The sequence below is a fragment of the Mycteria americana genome, chromosome 11, assembly GCF_035582795.1.
Source record: "Mycteria americana isolate JAX WOST 10 ecotype Jacksonville Zoo and Gardens chromosome 11, USCA_MyAme_1.0, whole genome shotgun sequence".
Lineage (NCBI taxonomy): Eukaryota > Metazoa > Chordata > Aves > Ciconiiformes > Ciconiidae > Mycteria > Mycteria americana.
The window spans coordinates 24662153-24687506 of NC_134375.1; the positions used below are offsets into that span (position 1 = coordinate 24662153).

At 37.5% G+C, this 25354-nt stretch overlaps 1 protein-coding gene across 4 annotated transcripts; it reads right to left on the reverse strand.

Moving 5' to 3' along the window:
• Window positions 1-382: 382 nt before the first annotated feature.
• On the reverse strand, window positions 383-25036 carry CCDC66 (coiled-coil domain containing 66). 4 transcript variants are annotated; one of them, XM_075514193.1, is made up of 19 exons: window positions 24904-25036; window positions 23933-23997; window positions 21557-21579; window positions 20320-20740; window positions 19291-19423; window positions 19016-19119; window positions 17911-18035; window positions 16953-17129; window positions 15972-16103; window positions 12956-13209; window positions 12494-12578; window positions 11494-11655; window positions 9852-9999; window positions 9275-9397; window positions 7468-7946; window positions 6033-6070; window positions 5467-5753; window positions 4859-4986; window positions 383-983 (listed from the first exon to the last, which is right to left on the reverse strand). In XM_075514193.1, the coding sequence occupies exons 1-19, from the start codon at window positions 24912-24914 to the stop codon at window positions 900-902; spliced, it is 2979 nt and encodes a 992-aa protein (XP_075370308.1). In that variant the 5' UTR covers window positions 24915-25036; the 3' UTR covers window positions 383-899. The 4 variants fall into 4 exon arrangements, with proteins under 4 accessions (XP_075370308.1, XP_075370309.1, XP_075370310.1 ...); XM_075514194.1 differs by lacking the exon at window positions 15972-16103 and having other exon boundaries at window positions 385-983; XM_075514195.1 differs by lacking the exons at window positions 15972-16103; window positions 16953-17129 and having other exon boundaries at window positions 386-983; window positions 24904-25035.
• Between the last annotated feature and the right edge of the window lie 318 nt (window positions 25037-25354).

Consider the following 25354-nt stretch of genomic DNA (forward strand, 5'->3'; position numbering starts at 1 on the left):
GAAGAACTGTTCTACCGCCTAGAATGTCGGGTGCAGATTCTCACCTATTGCATGACTTGGCACCCAAAGGAGAGGAAAGAGTGCACCTTTATTCCCTTGCTACTGCTCTACGCTACCTTCAGCACAGCTGCTGCTGGGCAGAATCTCAGGCTGAAGGTTCTGTGGTGGTTACCACACGGTATCACAGAACGACTAACGTGCATCTTCTGCAGAGATCTAGGAGAGAAACAGTTTTACCCCAGATAATCCTATCTTTGGAAGACTAAAAGCAAATTAATCTAAAGTAAGCATTTACTTCTGACTGGAAGCACTGAATACTGATCTGTTCAGACCTTGTTTGTAAGAAAACTTCTTTAAATAGAGTTCTATAGCCTTGGGCCCAGCCCACTATAATGTTAAGTGCTGCTATCCTGTTTTAATTGGGAGGGGGGAAAAGTTTATAGTCGGCACTTGTGTGGTCTTCAGGTCTGGGATTACTTGAGTTAATATACATTGTCTAAGCCTAAAAGCTGTCGGCATCGTTAAGTACAAGCAGTTTCATATCATTAAAAATACCAACAAAGGCTACCCAAGCCATTCAGAATACATCTTAATCTTTTTATTTATCAAAACACATACACTGAGTTCTACAAAAACCCAGTAACATTTTTGTACAGTGTTTGGTGGTTTATATTAAATGGACATATGTCTTCAGGTAGCATGAAGACCATTCTAAACAGACACACCATCATTAGTTTAATGTATCTTCAGTATGAAAAGCAACATGACCCTGTAATCTATCCAAATTCACATAATTTAAATCTTTCATAAAAAAGATAGAGATGGTTCATAATTAATTACAGTAGCAAACAAAGTGCTGTGCCTTTATGTTTTAGGAATTCAGAACATTCGTATGTACCTCAAAATGGCAAAATAAAGCTCTCTTCTTGAGCTATAGCGGGAATCAGAGCAGTCTCCAACTCCTTCTGCTTCTGCAGGAGGCCCTGAAGTAAGTGGAATGGAAACGTGAATGTTCTGTCTTCATGCAGCCTGAACTAATAAAGTGTCACTGTTTCATATTTTAAAACAATTTACTTGTTAAGGCTCGATGCTTTTTAAATACACAACTTTAAAAAAAGCAGTACAACAATACATTCAGTAGAGAGGGAACTCAAGATTTCCTGTCTTGTGCAGAAGACTTGACGTGTGACTGGAGTGGAAGCCAGTCCCCTTTCCAGGGATGACTGTGCAGAGGAAAAAAGACTTTTCCATTGGATTAAATTTGACTTGCTCACTCCCCTGTGCATTGTCACTGCATTTGTGGTATTCTAGCGTATTGTACACAGCTGAACCCAAAACCATGAGGGGTACCAGCTTTTAGTCTTAACATAAATTACACTCTTAAGATAAAGGACAGCATTACCATTTGAACTAGAACAGTGTCCGATGCTTTAGTATGCGTATTTACTCTCAAAATGTAAAAGGTTCCTGCTTTGTTAATGGCTCTCATAAGTACTAGACAATGGAAAAAACTTATAATAAACTCTTGGAAGTGTATCCTTGGCTATGTGATACATGATAGAGCTATGTCAGGTATAGTCATAAATTTGAAATCAGTCTTTTTACTGTAATTAATAGGATCGTATGTATAGATACATCTGGCCCCTTGGTTATCCATTTTAGACCTGGCAGAAGTAATTTGATACCAAGGAAGTGCGTTTACAAGGAAAAAAAAAAAAAAAAGGAAAAGTTACAGTGGTATTTTTCCTCTGAGTTACAAGCCCTTTCTCAAAGACAAGGGTTATAGGCTGCTGGCACAGCTCAGTATCACCCTAACGCAAGCCGGCAGGTACTACAACAATTTAGCTACAGTATTCCTGGTGGCACAGAAGGGGAGAGAGGTCATGCAGAACTGGCTTCACTGAGCAAAGAAGCCTGTTAGCCTTCACTTTGCATCCTTCCAAAAGCAGCAGCTGCCTACGTTCAGATCACTTGAATTGCTTTTTACCTAACCAACAGTATCTGCTATTTCTATTAATGGGTCAGTGGACTTGTTCAGTCCCTTTATCAATAATTACTTTTATTATAGAGTGTTTTTTGCGTTTAGTAGCATGTTACACAACAGTCATGCAATAAATTGCCTTAAATCAACCCAGAGCTGAGGCGAGAAACAAGTAAGTAACACTGAAGACTGGAATAAAGTTTATCACATGGTTTGCAGAGGTCATAGAAGGGGCCTAGAGAAAAGTAATGCGCAGTATCGACATGGGACAAGCAGTGAGGTCTGTCTCTGCGTGTCCTTGGACAGCCAGCTGCTGGTGGCTGGCAAGATCGCTTAGCCACTGGAGGCTACAACCTGTTGGCAAGTGGTTTTGTCGCCTTAGTAAAAATGCTCTAGTATGTACTGACTGTAGCTGGGGGTTCTGTCCTTTTTCTTAAACTTTGGCCCTTCTTTTTCACAAATACTTAATTCACTTTGCTGGATGAATAAACTTGGGCTTATTCCACTGACTCATTCAATTTCAGTGAGAAAAGTAAGAGTCTGTTGATAGTTCCTATTCCTGCTGTCACCTGAAAGACAGGAAGAGACTTGCTGTCTTGTAACAAATGCAATGACAGAATCACCCTCCCTTTGGCAGAGGAAGGCCTTCGTCTGCCCTCTTTTCACTGGTGTCTCCCACGGGTCAGCCACTTCAGCTGGACTGTTCCTGAAACAGCCTGACTGTATTGATCTATCACTCTAGCTGGGTGTGTATTTCAAAGGCTAAAGATGGTCAAATATGCTGTGAATATATATATATATATTCTGAAACTATCAATCCAACCTATATATACTTATGCATGTATATGTAAGTTCAAAAAACAAGACTAGATTATCTTCTGAAATGGAAAAGTAAACTCCACTCTTTGTCTGAATTGTATTTTGTACAAAATACTGCATTACTCTTCCTTTCTCGGTGAAATGACTGATGCAAACCAGGTGCCATCTGTAGGAGTACACAATACTTAGGTGTACAAGATAACGCCTAAGTTCAACAGTCCATGTCCTAAATGCATTCTGCAGCTGGTAGGATAGTTAAAAAAGAACTCTACATGTTTTAAGTTAACTCTCTTCCAGAACCAAGGTCCACTGAAAGACTAACCTTAACATTAGTTTTTAGCTACTGTTAAGACCTGAATATATACTATGCATCAAAAATGATGTCGCCAAGCTGCTGTCTCTTAAGTTTGTGAACATGGATATTATCGCCTTAAACCTCTTCAAATGTCCATGGCTTTTGTTCATCTCAGTAAGCACAAGGATGAAATTGTGCTTTGAAGCTGGCTTCATTCTTAACCAAAATACCACTGGCAAATGAAGCCTGAATACAAAATACCTAACAGTTGTAGATATTTAGCAAAAATGTTAATGAGCATTGGAGAAGACCAGATCCAGTCAAACCTATCTGGAAGCCATTAGAAACTGGCAACCTTTCAGTGTTCTTGGGTCACAACTTCTCTTAATAACTTGGGGAGAGCCATGACCTTAATTTGCACAAGGAATTTACCTACTACTGAAGCACGATGTATGCATGGCAGAACTTCTGTCTTTCTAAAGCTCAGCAGGTAATTAGTAGTGTTAACTACTGGTAGTTTTGTTGTACTTAAGTCTGTCAGAGTTTCTTCCCTTTATTTTGATCATTTATGCAATTTTTCTCCCTTAAGGCAAAGAAAAATAAATAGTGCTGCTAGCAATAAAGTCCTTTTAGTATGGAGCTATTCAAAACCAAGGGAAGATACTGATACATTTCTCTCCAGTGTTCTTCCGAGAACGAAATGCAAACCTAAAAGTAAATGTTTTTTTTTTTTGTCTTGCAGTCCCCTGGCAGGCCATTTAGAAGCATAAAAGGAAACTGTTCGTGTGATTGTCCAGACCTGCAGTTTGCATCTGCCATGGGCCGCACCTTGTTGCCAACAGGTGGAGTATCGAATTCCCTCATGCTTTAATAACTAGATGCCTGACAGTATTTTTCCTGGTATTCTTACTCCAATAAGGAAAATACATAACTTCAGAGTTGCCAGCAATAATCTTTTATGCTTCTTTAATTTACTGCAACATGGATCCTTAAAGACAGTCTCACCACAATCAAAATCCTTCGGGCAATCCTGTAGATCTAATCATTGCCAGTAACTTACCACAAATAGAACAATGTCTACAAACATACACAGGCTTTTGTCTGGGGAGCTCTTGTGTGTGTAGTATTAAACTAAATTTCATTCGCTCATATTCACTCACTGTATCTGGCTGATTGACAAATCCCGAATTTTACTTTTACATGTTAACAGAAGAATAGCTATCTTGGAAGGATTTTGTAAGTGTTCAAACTTCAAATTTGCAAATTACAGTATTTTTCCAGGACTGACACATGACTACCACCCCACTAACTCTTCTGCACCAGCCACATTGCTCTGTCATGACTGGCTTACCTGTGAAATGCAGAAGTGAAATTCCAATAACAAGGGTTCTGGTGTTTTGTTAAAATACTATTCTTTCTTCCCTTGAAATTGAGACATTCTTACTATAAGCAACCCTAATTATCAAAGCCTGGAGACTAAATAAAGCCATTCCTCTTGGCTTCAAGTTTCCTCAGGTATTCCAGTGTTTCATAGCTCATCTAAGTCCACAGTCCCTCTCTAAGGACACACCAAAGATGGAAGTAATGCATGAAAAGCAAAATTAGCAAGAGGGAACAGAAGTAGAGGACAGGGCCCAAAACTTATCATATATGATGGAAAAACAAATTAAAGACTAATGCTTATGACTATGTAATAGTTTGCAATGTTCCTTTGACTTTAGTACATATATACATACATGTTTATCCAATAAATTTTTGCTTACCTGGCGTAATTCTGACAATCCTTTGAGAATTGCTTGTTGTCTCTCTCTGCTTTTAACTACATCAGGATTTAGAAGAGGATCTCTAACGTGATCAGAGCTAAAGATCTGTCGTGGCGTTTGGTAAGAATCTAAAAGTAAATGTATATCAAATCAGTTAACAATACTCTCTATCAGTTTTGTTTTCATTTTGAAAGCAGTAGATTTTCACAGCTTGTGAAAATGAGGTTTAGGTTGCTACTCGATTACGATCACTATTTTTAAGTTAAACAACACTTAGATTCCTAAACCCAAATCTATATACAGTAATACCAGAGAAGTGCAATCATACTTCGTTAAAGGTAAATAGACAAAAAAGACAGATAAAAGGATAAGAAATTTTGTTGCTTTTTAAATTTTTTTAAACTTTTTTCTTTGTTTTTTTTGTTTTTTTAATAGAGTATCATTTGGTTGCATAGGCTTTCATAGGCATAGGCAGTGCTGTGACACATGTGGGTTACTGCAAAATTCAGTAAAAACAAATACCAAATTGAATAAATTGTAGCACTTTGAACTAAATCGCTAACATGTCTTCTCTTCTACATGAATCAGTTCACAATACATTTCAGTACCATTAAACTGTCGATACTGTGGGTCATGCGTTGAAGGTCTAGTCACTGGTGCATCTGGATCAAGGTAATATACTTCATTTGTTCGAACATATGGAATAAACTGTGAAGAGGGAGGTCTTCCAGCTTCTGTAACGGGAGGAGGGGAGCTCCTCTGCTGTGTATCTGTCTTGGTATTTTTCTCTCTTCTACTATTGTTGTTATGCACCAGGAAATTAGAAGCATGTATCTGTTTTTGTTGTACCTGGTGTAATCTGTTCTTAACTGCTGGAACAGGTGGAGATTCAGATCTGTGTGAAACAATTTCAGTTTAAAAAACCCCAAACAATACTTAAGTAATGTGATTTATTTTCTCAAATAGTAGAGACAAAGAATCCTCACAGGACTGGACCTCTGCTCATTCACTCTATTTTTATACCTGCAGTTTGTTTGGTCTTGTGTCTTTTTACTAGAAGACAGTTAGATGCATCTAAATTCTTTAAAAAAAAATTAAAATCAGGAAAGAAAAGCATGTATATTTCACTATTAATGTTTTTTATACATTTCATTACTGCAGAGTATTGACATACCTTTCTTCATTCAAATGATTCTTATGTAATTGTTCTTCCTAGGAGAAAACCAAGAAAGTCAAAAGTAAAATAAAAAACTCTATTTTTCTATATTAAAAGCTTTCATATTTCAAGACAAGTTTGTTCTGAAATTCCAAAAGGACTCGGAATTTCAGGAGAAATTCAGGAGAAAGGTATTTATCAAAGACTTGCATTAAAGAGACCTGTAGCATCTATGAACTAAATTAAATGAATTACAGAAGGATTTGCTCCAATTTTCTATGTCTTTGGCAGCTCTAAGCACTATCAAAAATACTGTATATAATTTTCCAGTGACCTTGGAAAGCTGCATTTATAAACCTGAAAGATTCAGCCCAAGATAATGATTATTAAAGGAAACGTCATGTTTCTAGATACAGTCAAGTAGAAGTTTTCTATTTAAATCAAAAATATTAACGTGTTCCATCCTTCTTATGGTACCAGACAACGCTTACTTATCTTAAAAATCTGCTTAAAATTCATCACCCCATTTCTCAGGTACAAAATTCTTGAACATTTATCTTTCAATAATGTAAGCGCAAAACTTGGATTTACCATTAACCTCAAATAAACCAACAAACTCCATTTAAGAAATGAATAAATCTTCAAAGATGCCAGTATGAACAGTTATGTATTTTCACATACTTTTTTTTAACACCCACAGCTTCGAAAATATGTGTATGTAGCCACAGTAAACAAATGGCTACACAGAACTGAAGTGGCCACCTTTTCTACACCAGATTTTTTCTATTGGGAGGTGTGAGAAAGTGAGGTGTTTATGCATATGTATGTATGTATATACATACAGAGAGCGCGCAAGCATGAGAGAGAGAGGGAGTGAGACAGAAGGCGTGAATATATTTGACAGGATTTTCTTTAAATGAAAATTGTTTTTTTTTCCCAGCCACAAGCTATACAGATACATGCTTACTGCAAACAGAGAAGAAATCATTGCACTAAGAAGGATGCATTTTTACAACAGAGTACATCGTCAGTAATCCATATTCTTTGCAGAAAGAAAAATTGTTTTCTTGAACAGGTACTCCTATACCTCAACCACCACCACAACTTAATGACTGAAGAAAAAAAAGAGCAAGTCAGTGATGTCATTCTATCCTGCACACTGCTTTCAGTCAAGCTCCCTCTTTACATAATGAATTGATGATAATGGATAAATGAAAGGTCATAAACACTTTGGAAGACTGAAATAACAGTAAAAGCTAAGTGACAAAATCTGAATATATTCTTCTGCTCACAAAACCCAAAACAATGCTGTAATACCATTCTTTACACAAAAGGTAGTAACAGGAAAATTCTCAGTGCTCGAGTTACATAACTGAATTCCCATCCAGGCAGAACCATGTGGAACAAGAGTCTTAAAAATACACATCATTGTTGTTCAAGACTAAATAGTTACCTTTACGACTCTATATCCCTTATTCTTCATATTTATTTCTTCGTGAGGTGAAGGAGACCTCTCTGAATAACCACCCTTTTTTGGGCAGAGATTCCCAGGGGTATTTCTTTCTACCAACTGAAGCAGCTCCATTTGTCGTCTTACTTTGTTTTCTTCCCTTTGTTTTTGTAGCTGTTTAGGGTATCTTTCTGATGCTGGAATGTATCTTTTCCCAGGCTTGTTTATGTTCCAGTCAGGTCTTTTGCTGCATTTTTCTGAGGGCTTAATTTGTCTTTCTTTTCTTGCATATTGTTCATACAGATCACTGTAAATGCCACCATTCTCTTTTCCTGACATTTTATTTTTATCTGTATACTGCATTTCCTTCTGGTATTTTTTGCTGCTAGATGTTTCTTTATATTCTATGGAAATATCAGGTGATCCACAACACACGGTTCTTGCCTCAGCTGACTCAGTGTATGCTGAAGTATTAAAGTCATCTAAAAAAAAAAAAAAAAATTATACTTTAACTCCAAGTCTAAGCTATTCAAATTACTTGTTTGGCTTTTGTATGCATATCAATCTACCATTACTGATTTTATTAAAAAATTGGTTGTTACACTTTTATAATTTTTTTTATTCTTTTTGATGTGGAAGATAGATAAGACCAGTAGATAAGACCAGTTTGAGAATAAACTCAATAAGGGGGGGGGGGGAATTGGAGGACAAAATCAAGTCACTGTAAAGCAAAATAATGTATGTAAAATGAAACTACATTATTTTAAAATGTAGAATTCTATTTCTGTCATGGTACCCAATAGTAAAGAGCAAAACACAGCTTCTGTTTAGTTTTTCAGCATGCGGATGGTTTGGTCATATTTGAAGCACTACTGGGAATAACTTACTTTCCTAATCCTTGTCTTCCAATGGAAATATTTTGTTCAATTTTTAAATTACTAACAATCTAGCTTCTTTCTTTACTAAGGGGCATACACAAAAACATTACTTAATTTGTAAACTCTCCAAATTCACAGTAAAATTTCTACCAGCACTGTCAAAACCAAAAATATTGTTACTTAAGCAAATAATAATAATAAAATAAAGCTTCCACTTCACAAGTGATAAGAAGCTAATAAATTTCTAAATACAAGTCATAAAGTGACTCTAAGTTTCCACTGAAGCTGCTCATTCACACCTCATCTACAATATTCGTAGATGCAGACTAAGTTTGATCTGGGTTTTTTAATGGTGTGATACAAAACCAAGATAAGGTCTGGAAAGTAGTTTACCCAGATGGACCCACAATTCTGTCTGGGTATTTAGGTAGCATTGTAGAAAGCTTTTCTAAACACCTGAATGTCAGGTCTCATTTTCTAATGAGTCTAGTTTTCTAATTCCAGAATTATTGACAATGTTTCTGCCAGTATTTTCAAGGATTCATTATGAGCCCAGCCCTGCTCGATACCAAACCATGTTACGTAAACCTGTGAACATTCGCGCTGAAGACTACTACAAATACATGTTTAAATGTCTTAATAAATTTAGTCCTGCATGGCTTGTGACCATGACTCTAAGTCAACACTGCAGTTCAGACGGGGTGATTTGACTCTGTAAGTGGTAAGTAACAAATATACAGACATATAATTTATGTAGAAGAATATAGTGATATATTGCAATATTCCAACATGCCTGTGTCTATCCAAGTATTTCTTTCTAGTTTCATTCCTTTCTCAATGACACTGATTTGGCCCTATAGCTCAGTTTCACAAATATGCCATTCTACTGTCTTTAAGGTACATCAGAGTAATTAAATTTAAGAGCTGCATACCTGTCTGTACAGCAGTGTCTTTCCGAGGAGAAGTCTGCTGATCAATGTGGCTCTTAATGTCATCAGAAAAATTATGACTTTGATGTGAAATGTCATCATTACAATTTTCAAATTCTGTATCACCTAAAAAGAAGTAAGTAAAATTGTTCAATTTAGCAATGTATGTTCCATTTAAACCATGCTATCATGTTATCAGACTATTGTGGTTTAGAACTCAAAGCAAGACTGAGAACTATGGTTCAGATCCTAATACTCTCCCTTTTTCACTGGAAATCTAATCGACAGCACACAGGTCTGAATATTCCCTATATGTTCCTGATAATATATAATTCTTCTTTTATGTAATATAGTATTTGAAGCTTACTAAAATACAGTATTCTCCATATTAGTTTACACTGGTATTTGTTTGAAAGGCTCTTTAAATAAGCTGAAATGACATTTGGTTCGTGAAGCAAAGGTGCAATTACTGACCCAAATGCAGAACGGGGAAAAAAAAAACCCAAACAAAAACCACCACCAAGTTGCACGCGAACACCAAAGGAATAGGCAAACTGAATATGAAAAGACTTGTACTTGCCACCACCAAGATTCTTCTGAAGTTTTGAAATGTCATGTCCCTTCTGAGCCAAGTCTCGAATGCGTTGTTCTTGTTTTAATCTCTGTGCTAATTCTTGAGCTTTCTGCATTGTCTGATAAAGCTCATTTGTTTTAAGAGTCACGAGTTCCTTTAAAAAAAAAGTAAATATATGTGTTCATTTATTTGAGAATAAAATTAATAGGATTATTTAATCTCTATATAATCCTCAAGGTTTACATATATTCTTGAGTAAAGCCTTTTCTTTTTAAAACAAAAACAAAACTAGTTGAGTAGATGCAATATGTAACATATAACTGTTACTGTTATGATTATAAAGATAAATTCAGAACCTCTGTTGTGCTAATTAAAGATGTTCAATCCTAGCATTAAAAAGTGAGCATCTATATCCTCAAAGTTATTTGGATATTTATCTCCTTTCTAATAAATTCACCTTTTCCTAAATGCCATCTGATTTCAGCCATCTATGATTTCCTATATCATGTGGTTTAATGAAATAAAAGGAGCCTAAATAAAAATAATTAAAAACCCCAGCTTCCTCCTACTTCCACAGAAAGGAGACAGTAGAAGCCTCCCTAACAAAGGCAGAACATCCCTAAATATGAGGATTACAGTTTCCAGACTCAGCAGGTTCAAGGTGCAAGGAGACTGGGCCACGGAAAATCTCCTTTCCAAACGGCTATTTACCATCTCATCCCTGCTTCCTACTGCATTTGCAGGTGGAAAGAACAACTGCCAGCATAACATGTTTTGAAGGAGCTGAGCTATTACAGAGAAAGATGACTTTCCACATTTTTTACCAGTTTGTTGTAGCATCTACAGGCAGATGCTATATGTTTCCATCCAGAAAATGCAGAGGAATCAGGGATCCATATTTCTGGAGGTTTTAGAGGAGGGTGTGTTTTTGGAATCACACTGTCTTATGGCATCATGGAATTCTGCTACTATTCCAAATAAGAAGCAAACAGTAATAGCTGCTACTGTGCCAAAAGGAAGAATAAAACATCAGACAAGACTTTTAACCTTCTACAGACTCTTCTGTAACAGGTAAGAATGTATACAAATGCAATTACCAAAGGTCAGAATGTTACTTTTGATTTAACTTTTATATGAAAGGAGTATGTAAAGGTCAGCAATAGTTACAGAGGAGAAAGCTCTAGAACATGAATGATGTTTAAAATGACTTTTCCAGAGTATGTTCTGAAAAGTCTTTAATCCAGAGCAAAAGCACATCCAGTCAGGTAAAGTTCAGGGTACTGAAGCATCTTAAAAGCATCAAGTGACCAACAACAATAATTGGATCACATACTTTGAGGTATTTTTTTTAATTTAAAATTTGCATTTAAAAATGCATGTTTCTGCATTATTTAAAACTACAATTCCATTTTTGCCAGTTCTTATCCATTTCTCTTCCTGAAAAGGCCCTTGCCCAAAAAAAGAAACCTGCCTTAAACTCGTATGGTGTTATAAGTTTATTAATGGAGGAAACACATTTTGGTTTCTAATGTCTAAATTTCAGATAGTTTTAATTTTCAAAATGATGAGGCAACACCATTTTGAAGGCGAAGAACAAACCCCAGTATTATTACAGACTATCTGCACTAAAGAAAACGCAAAAACCCACCTCCTTTTGTTTTTGTTTCAGCATATCTTCTTCAAACTGTTTCTGCATTTGTTCTTTTTCTCGTGCTAGGCGCTGTTCTTCCTCTTGTTCTTCCCATTTTCTCTGCTCTTCCTCCAGTTGTTTCTTCTTCCGTTTTTCTTCTACCTGAGCCATTATAGCTTTCTAGTAATTTCAGGAAAAAAGGAAAATTAAAAGATATAACATTAAAGGTATTATAAGCTGTATATTCATATACTTCCATATACGTGTATAATAATTGAATTTGGACAAATTAAAAAAAACTTCACGACAATTTCTTTCAAACGCTTTTGTTTCTTTTAATTTCTCACAACAGAGGTAGCTGCCTTTTTTTTTTTTTTTTTTTGGAGGACTACCAGCCTAATAAAGCAGTTTGAAATATTCAGAGACAAACAGAAGTAGCTTTTTATGTTTTCAAAAATGCTTTTATTTTTCTTGTAAAGAAATGGTGGCCTGATTTTTACCTTACATACTGTAAACTAGTATTTCGGTCTAGCAGAATAACAGTTTGACCAGAACAGGCTCGTTACATTTATACTAAGACTTCTTTACGCTGTGCTAGAGGCATCATCATGCAGACACACCTTCAGTTAGAGTGCCCCAGAAGTAACATAAATGACAATAAAGTAGATAAAATGTAAAGATTCATGGAGTGGGTACCTGTAAATATCAGTCCTCCTGATGACAGTGGAGACTGAAGAAAAATGCACACAAACCTTCTAGAGCTCTAAAGACTGCACTGTACATTTTTTGAGGCAAGAATTCAGTTACAGAAATACAATCACCTCTGTACAAATATTAAAAGAAAACGGTAGAGTCTAACTGAATGAAATACCGTTAAACAACTGTAAACATGTAATCTGAAGCATAAAAGTCAAGCACCTCACTGGATTCTGGTATTAAATCACATGTTTTATTCATGTGACACACTACCTTTCATCCTTTCTTCTCCTAAAATAGCGTTAGTAAAACAGACGTCTACCTGATGTTCTAACTGTTTCTGCCGCCGCCTGTCTCTCTCTTCAATCTGTGCAGGGTCTAGGAGAGCTGTCATTGAACGGAGGAAACTATGAACAAAGAAACATGTAAATGTTTTTAATCATAAGAAAATAATCCTAAAGCCTTTCTTAATTAGAATCAATTAGATTTCAAGTAATATTTTCATATTGAGGTTATCCCTTTGTATTAATTTACAATTATGAAATTCATTTTACTAAGGAACAAAGTGAGGTTATTTGCAGTAAATTTTATTAATAAACAATGGAAGCACTTCTGTCTTTCAAAAGTGAAACAACAGGTATTTCTGAAAAAAGCAAAAGCCAAATGAATAAGATCCAAAGATCAGATTTAAAGATCTTATTAATTTTTTTTTTTTTTTTATTTCTGAGGAGGTATCAGAAACGTACTGGCTGGGAAAATCATTATCCTTACAAAGCTCACTCACCTGACTTTCTGACCGTGTTCCAAAGTACTGTTTTTAGCAGCTTTTTCTGCATTTCCCACCTTTGAGGGCATGAGGTTGCCTAAAGCTGCAGGTGAAAAAGGGTGAATAAAAGCAGTCAGCTCCTTAGGGTCAGATGACAGGCAAAGACTTTCAGGCTGCTTTTTGTACATTCCATTTAAGGGGTGTTGTGCATTAGCATTAAGGTGGTTCTTTAAAGAATCAAAATGCATTGCCCATCTGTCATGCTCTTCAGCCTAAATAAATATGAAGCAACAAAACAAATGGAAACGCACTCAATTATACTTTTGCTATAAAGTATGGTTAACAAAACACACAATACACGTTTTGTAAAACAGGAACATTTGAAAAGCTCTGTTATGGGGCTACAATACAGACAGTAGTTAATTCCCTAAATGGGAAAACAGAAGTCCCTCTGTTGCTTAAACTGCAAGTCAGATCAGACTTGCTGATCCATATACTTATATACTGATACTGCTGATATATACTTATACTTATATACTTATACTGCTGATCCATATACTTGGTCAGCAAAAACATATTGCTACTATATTTTCAGGAAAAAAAAAAACCCAAAAATTAGAAAGTGGGGGGAGGAAAAAAAAAAAGAAAAATGAAAAAAGTAAGTTAACATGGATTCAGGCTTTTTGGTACTGCTTTTTCAATTTATATTACTATTCCATTCCGTAATTTTTCTAATCATTCTGGGAACTGCTTGATTTGAGAGGTCAGTACCCTGTCCACTCTGCCATACTCTCCTCCTGTTGTGTACATATTCTCTCTATAGTAGCATGAAGAAGTGTCATCTTTTACACTGTCCTACATTTACCCCCTCCATTTTAATTCTGGATGGTAGCAGAATTAATGTGCTTTGGGCAGAGATGTTAATCTCTAACTTCCTATTTTCAGCTAGACAGACCCACTATAAAATAAGCCTTCTTTCAAAATCTCTTCCACCCACAGCAGCCAGCACTGCTATCATAGCAAAGTACCTAAAACTTTTGTAGAGGTGACATACTGGGTTTAAGTCTCTCTTCTGTACCACCCAGGCTTACCTTTTCAGCTCAATGTTGGCAACTGGGACATTCCAATATATCGCTATTAAAAGATTTTTACCTAAGGGGCCTTTGTTTTTGCTATAGGGACTGAGGCGGTTTTCTCTTCTGACTAAAAGAGCTGTTTCTCTGGAGGGATTGGAGAATGGCTGCCTCAAAACTTGCATTCTGCAGGAAAAAACCTAACATAATCTAATCTAATAAGCTTTCTGGAATCCTTTCCTTAAACAAAAATTCCCTTGTGTCAGAAAAGTTTCACACCTATTTTAAAAGGAGTAAGAAAATCATAGTCCAAATAATAAGAATCCAAATTATTCTTCCTCCTGTTCCCTGAGTTTTGTTCCCTTTGAATACTCTGTGATGTAGAAGCAGATCAGAGTAGTTGGAAAATCTACTTTATTCTTATGCAAGTCTGTGGTGCAATATGCAGAAGGGTTGAGAGTATAACACAAGACCTGAAAAAAAAAATGTTGAAGAAAACGAGATTAAGTGCACATTAACTTCCTTTCAAAAAGAGGCTGGAAGTGAGATTACTATTAGGTTACTCACTGGTGACTGCACCCATCTTCCCACAGCATAGCTATCAAATTAAAACCCAAGGCAGCTAATGAAGGAACCTTTCAGAGCTGTGTTTCCTTCACAGTTACAAAGCTCAATTTGCAAAGGAAATCTGATGCCTTCAACAACTCAGGAAATCAAAAGAGTTGTGTTGTGTGTAAGTATGTAACCAACCTTGGCAACAAGGGGTTTTTTTGGAGGGTGGGGAGGAAAGCTCTCTTCTAGTACTACAAACTGTGGAATTAAAATGGACAATTTCTGTCTAGGAATTGTGTAATTGCTGTAAATGCTTCAGTTGAGAGTAAAAACTGTAGCCTTTTAATCTAGAAGGCCACAGACTATGAACATTCATATCAATCAAGTTGTGGTAACCAAGATTCTTGTTCACTAATACTACAGAACATGTCATGATGTGAATACTCATCATGCATGGTGAAAGATAAAATCCTGGGGTTAAAACTGTGTACGGTAATTTGGAAGTCTGTATTCTAGCAATAGTACAATCTCACTGCACGTTTCTTCACTTCAAAAGACAAAGAGTCTTTAGAAGAGTGTGTCAGTATCAGGCTGTATAAGAAGGCAGAGTATTCCACTGACCTTAAAACTACTAATATAGCAGAAATAGTAACATGTAAAGGAAAGAAGTCAGCTTCTATATGAAGAATTTCCAGGGGTAAAAGATATATTGACCAAATTGGCCAATAATGACAGTATTAAAAGTCTCTTCAGGTATTCCACCTGCAAAGCGAATTATACTGGCCACAGTTTCCTTCTAGATGCAGCATGAGAGACCTACATTCAACAGCCTGGAAAAACCAAAGGGTGAAAAAGGTAAGGCTATTTTCTTCAATACTTTTTGGAGTACAAGTATTTTAAAAAGTTTCGTAAGAGTGTACATATGTGCGTATATATGCGTATCAAAATATTTCTAGAAACAGGGTTTGAACACCACTGTGACACACCACAGTTTTCTATAACTTTCCTTCTCTTTTCTCATCTCCTTCTGTAGTCTACAGAAAATGTCTTTTTACAAAGTGGCCAGTGTCTCTACAACACCTTCCAAATCCTAGTGCTTTCACACAATGGTGGGAAAGAAAAAAAAAAAGTATAGGAATAGCTCTGTTTTCATCTCTGCAGCAAGCACTCTAACACATCACACCAGACACATGGTAGTCTGTTCTCTGCCACCGAAATACTGGAACAGCTACTGGTTGAATGTTCAATTAGACTGTCCTATGGACTTATGGTGAAAACCTGGACATGCTGCAGGTAATTACATCCTTGTTGCTACTTCATTAGGTCTACATTTCATCTTTTATTTCTTAGAACAAAAATGGAGAGAAAAACTTCTCTTATTCCAAAGAGTCCCTCTAAACCACAGATACCTTTGATAAATTAAGTTTTTCTTCTATTTTTCGTAGCTTAGCTTCTTCCTTCTGTTTGTCCAGCTCTTCAAGCCACTTCTTCTGTTGCTCGTGCTTCAAAGCACTAAAAGGTTGTTCCTGTGGCACAGCTTCCTGAAATAAGATAAGTGCTAGTCTCTTCCTTGTACAAAAAATTCCATACCTTGTCTAGCCACATAATAAAGACTTAGCAGAAAACTTTGCCTTCAGTTGCCAGGCATAACTGGGCTGTTCTCTTGCACAAAAAAAAAATGAATGTAAGTTTGTAACTGTAGCAAATGTCTGACTGCTCCGTAAAAATGCTTCAGTTGTTAGAAAGATGCTAAATAAGCCAGTCTTTGAATACTATTCTAACTTGAACCATCAGCTTCTCACTCCAATACTTCTTTACATGTATCATGAATAAAAATCCCTTCCTTCTTCCTATGGTTCACTGCTCAGTCTGCATTCCAGGTAGATTCAGCACCATGATCTAATTGGCAGTGATCTGTCTCAAGTAAATTCTAGATACCATCTTCTGTTCCTGCTTCTTAATGGATATCTGTATTCTTTAACAAACTCCAGTGGCACTGACAACTTTCAATGCTGACAAAAACCACTCTTCAATCAGTGCCTACTCACAATAACTCAGAAACTACTTCTTGAACCTCCTGCCATCAATATTTTTTTTTAAAGTCATCTATTTCTGATAGAGAAGTGGGAACCCATTTCTTTAACGCATACTTAAAAGCTAAGTAACACTTCAGCTCACACCTCTAGTACTGTTCCTCACATCAGCCTTGAAAATGCTCAGTCTTCAAAGCATCAATATTTTGATAAACATTCATTCAGACACAATTCTCTAGATAGAGCAAAAAGGTCTACTGAATTATTCTGGTTTAAAAGAACTACTGAAGATAGTAGTTGTCAATAAATAAGTAAAAAAAAAACCAAAAAACCACTGCGTGTAATTTAAAATCTTACCCCTAAAACAAATGCTGTGCAATTGACAGCTGGTAAGTCAGAGGAACTGAAATCAGAAGACTGCCCAGCTGGAGCACTTGAAATATTCAGTGGAGCTTTATTAGCCTCTGTGGTTAAAGCAGTTGTGCAGACACAGTTTTCCTCAGTGGTAATAATTGAGTCAGCTGGAAGCACTGTCTGCAAATAAAGTGACCACTGTTGTTTAAGACTTGATTTATTTAGCTCACCTGTTTTGTTTGTATTAAATCGCCTTTATCATATAATAAACAAGTAAATTATACTTCTAGAAGCTGCTATTCATTAAAACTTCAGCCAAAACTTGTAACGAAGCATCTCACATCCAGTATTTCTTAATTATGTAGATTGAAACAAATTCTTATGGGGCAGAGTGGTAACTTTTCTAGGAATGCTGAATATGCCACAAAAAAAGCAATGTACAACCCTAACTTCTGTTTAACAGCAATCAATTTCACTGGAGAAGCGGTCTCGTCTAATATAATTATCTGACACAGCATTTTCAGAGTGACAGCTGACTTTTAAAAAGGCAGGTTAGAGTAAAAGTCAAATTGCTGTGCTTATTATCTAAGCAATCAAATATATATGACAGCTCATGAACAATGTAAGTCATTATATAACCAGGAATCACATTTGAGACTATTCCTCAAAACAGAACTAGAAAAGATTTATACCTTTCAGTTAGGAATCAACATGGAAGGACAGGAATGGGTTGCTCATGCTACAAAGATCTTAACTTGTGAAGCTACAAATTGGAGCAATAGGTAAGTGTGAAACAGGGAGTTGCAGCAATTCATGCCATGAAAGAGCTTAAAGTGACCACTGAGACTGGATTTGACTGGATTCATACAGAAAAGAAAATCCTGTATTAATTAAAAGTTGAACAGTTCTGGAACAGTGCTGTGGAAACTGCATGCTCTTGTGTGTTTATTGATGGCCTTACCTTATCTGGGTCAGCTGCTTCCACTTTCTCTTTATGGGCTTTATTATTGCCAGGTTTTGCCCAGAAATAACCCACCTCTCCCTCCAAAGTTTCTTTCAGTTTCTTCTTCAGTGCTACCTGTTCATCTTCCAAAAAAACAAACTCTAGTAAGAGTTCCTAATACAGACATGTAGCAGTTTAAGGAAAAAAAAAAAGCAGCAATGCATGTCTACTCTGTAATTTTGATTGTAAAATGGACTACAAGAGTAAGTCACCATTGTCTGACTAATCAGCCTAAACATGACTTTGCTCTTAAGAGGATGGCAGCTGAGTCTTTGTCCAGAGGTGTAGAGGTATTTGGAGAATCTCTCTGAGAAGACTACAAAACACTGAAGGCTTATCAATGTCCCAGGGGAAGAGGGAAAACTAACAGAAATAACCAAGTATATACATTCTCCCCATTTTATTATACCAGTCTTGGACTGCTGTAATGTTATTAAAACCAATGGAGCTATACATGGAAGCTACTGACAAAGCAGAAACAAACCCTGAAACCAGATGGTCTACACCAAGTTGAAAACAAAACACAACACTCCCGCGTGTGAATCATAAAAAGCTTAATTTGTCAGAGCGAATTTACTACTGCATTAAGCATTTTTATTTTTCTACAGAGATTCCCCTTGGCTGGTAATGGGGCAGGACTGCAAACTGTTTCAAGTTCAAATTGCAATTTGATATATTCAGTCATGCTTGTAGATTAGGGTGATGCTTTTCCCATTAAAAAACAAATAAATATGTTAATGATAATGGCTATCAACTACTGGCAGAATGTGACCAAATCAGTGGCAAGTAACTCCTAAAATATGAAGCATAACTGCATATATTTATTCGTGATAATATTTATTTGGTTAAGAAGCATTTTTGCAAGGTTATAGATAATCTTTGCATAAAATTTTGAAATTCAAGAATCTTCATCTGTCTTAGAGACTAATAAAACTATGTACTTTCCAGTTTGTAGCAACTGCACTGATATAAGTAAATTTAAAAGAGCATAAGGAATGCAAAGTTTCTTGGCATCCTGAGTGTAATAAATTGATCAAAAATATATTCTGTGTATCATAAGTACCTAATTCCTTCTTCCATTGGGTCTTTCTAAAGCCTAATAAGGACTTCTCCCCTTCTCTTTCACCCAAGGTACTAAACATGTCAGCAGGTTTCCACGAATCCTTTCTAGAGAAAAGGAGGGGGGGGGGGAAAAAAATTTACCTGAAAAGCTAATCTGCTAATTTTAAAGGTAACTTTTTAATTAGTATTTATAAAGATTCTACTATGATTAAGAATTACAATACGAATCTTTATTGGAGATACTGTTTTTGTAGACAATAACACAGATCTACGTACGTAACTTTCTGTCCTGGCTGTGGATATGCTTCTTGTTTCCTGCTTGAATCGGAGTTAGCTTCATCTGGAACAGATGAAACTTCACAAGCTTTTGGGAGCAACACTATGTTTTCCTCTGATGCCTCATTAGTAGCTGTGGTAGAATATAAATAAATACAAATATATAAAAATATATATATATATGACCACTAAACTTTCTTCAGCATTGAGTAAATACTTTAAGAACAGCAGCAATTTGCAAATTCCCCACTATTGAACAAAACTGTTTTCAGCCCTGCTTGTATGGTTAAGGCACGTAAGTTACATCACAGGGTATTTTTAGAATGCTAGACTTACAGTAAACACTATTCTTGGCTAAGAGCTCAGACTTTGGGACTCTAATTACTTAATTGCAGCATGTCTTGTTCTTGGTGGCAAAGAGCTGGCCACCTCCACAGGTCCACAAACAGCAGTAAGGATGTAATACAAGAAGATATGCAATAGTTCTTATGCTTCTGAGTAGAAGAATTGGAAAAAAAAACAAAACCCTATTCAGTAATATTACAGTTAGGCAAAAAGATACACGTGCATCTTTGGGCCAGAGGAAAATGGTACTACTGCTCAAGACACATAGCAAAACCTGAACTCTTCACAAAACCAGAAAGGCCTAACTCTTTGAGGTACTGCTTTTTTTCAAACTCCTAATGGTAACGGTACAGTGCAGTTCTACTATGCTTTTTCCCCCAATGTAAACTGGTTCCTTTTTTGCATGAAATATTGATAGAATTGCTTGCTGTTTTGCTCATCAAAGTACTGAATACTATCAAGCAATCCTTAGTTTTTACTGTTAAAATTATCAAATGCTTGGTTCCTAACAGTAACAGGCAATTTCACATCCATAATAGCAAAGAGTATTTTGTCTAAGACCATTAACCATAAGAGTAACACCTCTGCAACCTGCAAATAAACTTAAATTATGAACTCAAAGTTAAGCTTTCACATTTTGCTCCATTTCCATGAAACTAACTTATTCAACTATCAGTATCTTACCCATTTCCTCTTGCTTTTCATTATGAGTCTCAGAGATGCTTCTAGTTCCTTCTTTTACAGTCATCCAAATCTGTTGAAGCTGTTCTTGTGTTAAACACACCAAACTTCTTAGGTCTTCAGCTGATACACATGGGTTTTGAGGTTTCTGTTTACTTTTTTTAACAACATCAGGATTCTCTGAATCAGGACATCTGTTTGTGCTATCTCTTTGGAAAATCAAAGAGCGATCTTTAGTTGCGGCTTCATGTGAAGGGTGTTTAGTAACTTGCAGTTTTTCACCTTTTGTCATTGATAAGCTTGATTCACTCCTTGGTTTTGTTAAGTTTTCCTGCTTGATACAAGCATTTTGTGTCGACCTCAGGACATGCCCAGTATGCCTTATTCTCAATGCCTGCTTAGGTACTCTGGCTTTATTACCCATCTGTTAAAGCAATAAGATTTCACCATATATTAAATAAGGAAATAGATGTGCATGGGTAACAAACGAAAACAAGATTGAAGCAACCAGTAAACTAAGTATCATTTTTCTTCTCTGTTACATCAATAGAAACTAACTCAGTAGAAACTAATGAAGTATCTTCCTGAGCACTAGAAATACCTTGGAAGAGAATACAGCACCTGAATATTTAAAAATGACAGTATGAAAAATAACTTTATGTAGCATAACATTTAAAAGAATTAATAAACATTAATTCTGCTTTTCTTTGGTGTTTCTGAAGCCTGGCTTCGAACAGCTATATGTTTTCACCATACAGCCACTATTACTTCCATCTTGATTTTCCCATTCTGTTCTAAAGTTTTATCCCTTTCAAGGTCCTTGATGCACACGTGTAATTATCTCCTATGTACTGAGCTGTTTTTCTGCTTTCTTTCCTTCCCCAACCCACTGCATTCCAGTTTACTCAGACAGAGACAACCTCTATGACTAATTTGGAACTAAAATGCACTTCAGAATGCCTTTAAGGTCTGTGTAAGTTCTGATTTAGATGATTCCCCGTACTGCTGTAACTTCTTGGCAAAGTAAACTAAAGCATTTTGCAAAGGTAAAAGTAGTCATACAACTTTTAATTCATCCTTTTTAACAGCTATTATGAATCTGAGAAATACATATTTATCTTTCATAAACATCATTCATTACAAGTATTTAGACAGTTCAAATGTGTTCCCAAATTTCTGTTTTAACAAATTAAGTAGTGAATTTGTGTACTCTAACCAAAAAAGTCATTTTTCCACTTACCTTCATTGCAGGCTTTGATTTATCTTTTGGGAAACAAATGCAAACATATGAGAGACGTATTTAAGAAAAACTTCCTCCTGAAAAACACTCTTGAGAAATTAATAAACTGTTACATTCATCTCATTTTGTAAGGCAGGGAGAAAGTACTTTCCCCATAACATCTGCTCCAATTATATTATTTTACTTGTTTTTTTATTTCAGTATACACACTTCAAAAGTATGTTGGGAAAAAAATTAGATATATTTCAGTAACTATTTCCAGTTTTATATATATCTAATAAAATTATTGTGTAAGTCTGATCCTCCCCTGCTATTCGTTGTGTTTCTGAGAGAGCCCTGCAGTAATGGCTATTTTTAATTGTTTGTATTTTGTGATTTTTCAGTTTGCTTTCTGTGCCACATCCTTCCAGGACAGTCCCTGCATCCAACCCCATCCTACTACATGATGTTATCTGTCTCCATCACTGAGAGCCTAAAGAAACAATACTTGCATAATCACACCATCCATTATTGTGCCCCTTACCTATGCCCTGAAATACTCTTCAGTCTTTTAACCTAAATCCTAGAGGATTCACAAAAGTACAGTGGTCTCAAAAATAATATTAAGTACTATGTTTAATATAATACTTATTAATAAAGAATATTATAATATTGATTAATAGAGGGAATGTGGTACCCAACACAAGGAATCCTGCACATATGGCTAATGGAAAAGGGGAGAAAATAGCAGGGATCATATTTTAGTGGAACACATCTGTTGGAATCAAGGCTTCTCCAGCTGCACTACACGATTATTACTCTAGCAGTGGTTGTTGCACATTCTGCACTGGTAGCACCTATACTTTTCTTTTTTTTTGCATTACCAATTAAAGACATTGGGGAACACTGTTCATAAAGTCTGCAAAACTACACTATTAATAGTTTCCAACCTAGATGAACATTTTAAAATTTGGGAGAATGCTGAATTGTTGTCTTGTAGAGACAGGCATTAAATCCTGAACCATCTTGATAATGTTTCAGTAGTAAGGGTGTTCTGCAGCTGTCTCTATCACTGGGTTCTCAAGCATTCAACACTCATGAGTAGGTAAGAATCACTTTTTGACTTCTTTCTGGCTATTCAGCAATTAAATAAGGTGGGATTCTACGTGCTATGCAAACCCACCTTCTCTGTGGAAAAGAGAAAGAAACACAAATAGGGTCTTCGCCATCATAGTGGGGAGATACATAATGGGGAACTCCAAAGTGCTGCTTATGGGTTATTTTCTTTGGGGTTTTTTTCTGTGTAAAAGAGAAACAACTATCTATCTCAACTATCTTACGCTACTACAGAATAATGCTACTTTAGCCCCTAAGACTGTGAGCAGTATTTGACAGTGCAGAAAACTGAAATTCAGAAGTAATACGATTTGATGCAATTTTTGACACAATTCAATTCAAGGAATTGCTGCTTATATCAGTTGTATAAACATGTTAATTCCTGAAGAAGGCTGCTTGTTCAAGGCTAGTTCAAAGTCAAAGATAATGCTTTATCTTAGAGCACTCTGGAATGTACACTGCCCCTACCCAGCTGATGATGTTAACGATGGTTGGAAAAAGTGAAAGTTGTAGCACTGCTGTTTTAGAGGTGTTGCAAGGTTTTGTTTCTAGTGGACTGGTATTCCTTACTGACTCAAAATATCCCATAATGCCTCATCAGACAGCTGTCTGGTAAATGCAGAAAATGAAATATAATTTAGAGGGCATTAAATGGAGAATTTCTGTATCCTGACTGCTATGTAGAACAGTTAGGGAAAGCAGACTTGTGTTTGTAAAGAAATGTATGTCTGACAAATCACAAAAATAGAATTTATTAAAGGTTAATTATGAACACAGACTGGAAAAGTTGACCTCAGATGGTAGGAATGAGATCTGGCCTAAATAAACTGCTTACTGAAAATTATAAACATCAACTGCCAAACAGTAAAGCTGCTCTAACGTCAGAAATGTGACTGTAATGATGTAATTTGTGTAAATTAAGCAGAGAGCTATTAGGTCTCCTTCCTTGGTAAGTAAGGTGCTATAAAGTTACAGAAATTCTCAAGTTACGTCAGTCAATATATAATAGTACTTCACGTTTTTTTATTAATGGAGAGACAAGCTGTAAAGAGTCAAGACTATTTGCCAGCTGTTCACCAGTGGACAGACTACTCAGAAGTTCAGTATCAACCCAGACCACTGACAAGCTGGTGGGAAAGAGGACATCTAAACAACAATGCACAAATATTCTTCCTAATTTGAAAAATATTTCAATAAAGCTGTGCTTCATATTGCTTGGATTTTAAGTTTAACTTCAAGAAGCTTTAAAGATTACTTGAGATAAATGATTTTAAAAAATACCAGAAGAAGCCAAAATTAGCCTTGGCTTTCCATCCAACACTTCAGTTTCAAGCTTCAGTCCATCTCTGCAAAATGAGAGAGAGAGAGAGAGGGGGGAATCTGAAATATTAAGTAATCTGACAATGGTAAGATTTTTACATTAATAACAACGTCAATTGCACTTAATTATAACACTGTTTTTACTGTTGCACCCAAACGCTCTTCTTTCTTCCATGCATTAATTTGAGAAATCTAATATGAAGACTGATGTTCAAAATAACGCTTATCTTAAAAAAAAAAAAGATCTAACACATGTAAAGCTCGCAGGCAACTTTCTAATTAACGTGGCAGCACAGAAGTGCTCGAAGCTGTAATTCTAGCCGTTCGAGTAGCATACGGCAGCTAAGCCGAGCCCAGCACCTATTCTCCTCCGCAGACGCCTCGTGGCGGCGGGCGGCGGCGGGGCAGGATGCAATGAACGCCGGCGGCGAGGCCCCGGGAGCGGTTCGGGTCCTGGCGCGGCCAGCCCGCAGCAGGCAGACGGGCGCCGGTCGCCCCCGCCCCTTGCCGCCGCGCTGGGTCGGCCCTTCCCCGCCTGGAGGGAACGCGACCGGCTGGGCCCGAAAGCTGCTCAGCCGAACGGGTGGTACCGGCGGTCCTCTCACACCGCAGGGTACCTCATCCCCCTGAACCGCTTTCCAGACCGCCTCCCGAGGCCCTCCGAGAGAAGGCTCTGCTAACCCCTCGGCTCTGTCACGCAGCTCGCTCCCGTTACCAGCGCCTGGGCCGCGAGGCACTAAGCGCCTTAACGCTGGCGCGCCGCGGGATTCCCCACAGAGCCGCGGCACCGGCCCGCTGCGCGGGGAAGGCCGGGCACGTTCCCGGGCCGTGAGGGGCGGGGGCCGTCCCTCCCCGGACAGGGCCGCGTCCCAGCCGCTGTGAGTGACTCTCGCTGCCAGCCCAGCGAGTCCCTTCCTCCCCTCCCGCCTCACCCCAGGTTCATGGCTCTGCCCGGCTGCGAGCGCGGCGGCGGAGGCTGAGGAGACGCGCGGCAGCAGCGCGCATCGCCCGCGCACTGTGTACAGCGGTTGCCGGCCCCGCGCAAGGAGCCGGGAGGCGATAGGCTTTCCGCGGAGCCGCGGCTTTGCCAATGGGCTCCTCGCACACTGCGGGGTCCGCCGCAGCGAGGCGTTGTGGGGGATGGAGTCCCGCGCCCCGGAGATTTAGCACGACGCCCCCGCGGCGGCCCACGGCCTCGCCGAGGGTGTGCGGCAGTTACCGGGGGTCGTGCCCGCGCTCAAGCGGCTGCGGAGGGAGGAGGGGAGAGAGGGAGAGGGGGGTGCGCTACAGCGGGTGGGGGAGGGGCGGGGGCCCGGCTCTGCGGCGGCCGCTTCTCCTGGGAGGGTGACTACTTCTCGCTCGCCTTTTTTTTTTTTTTTTTTT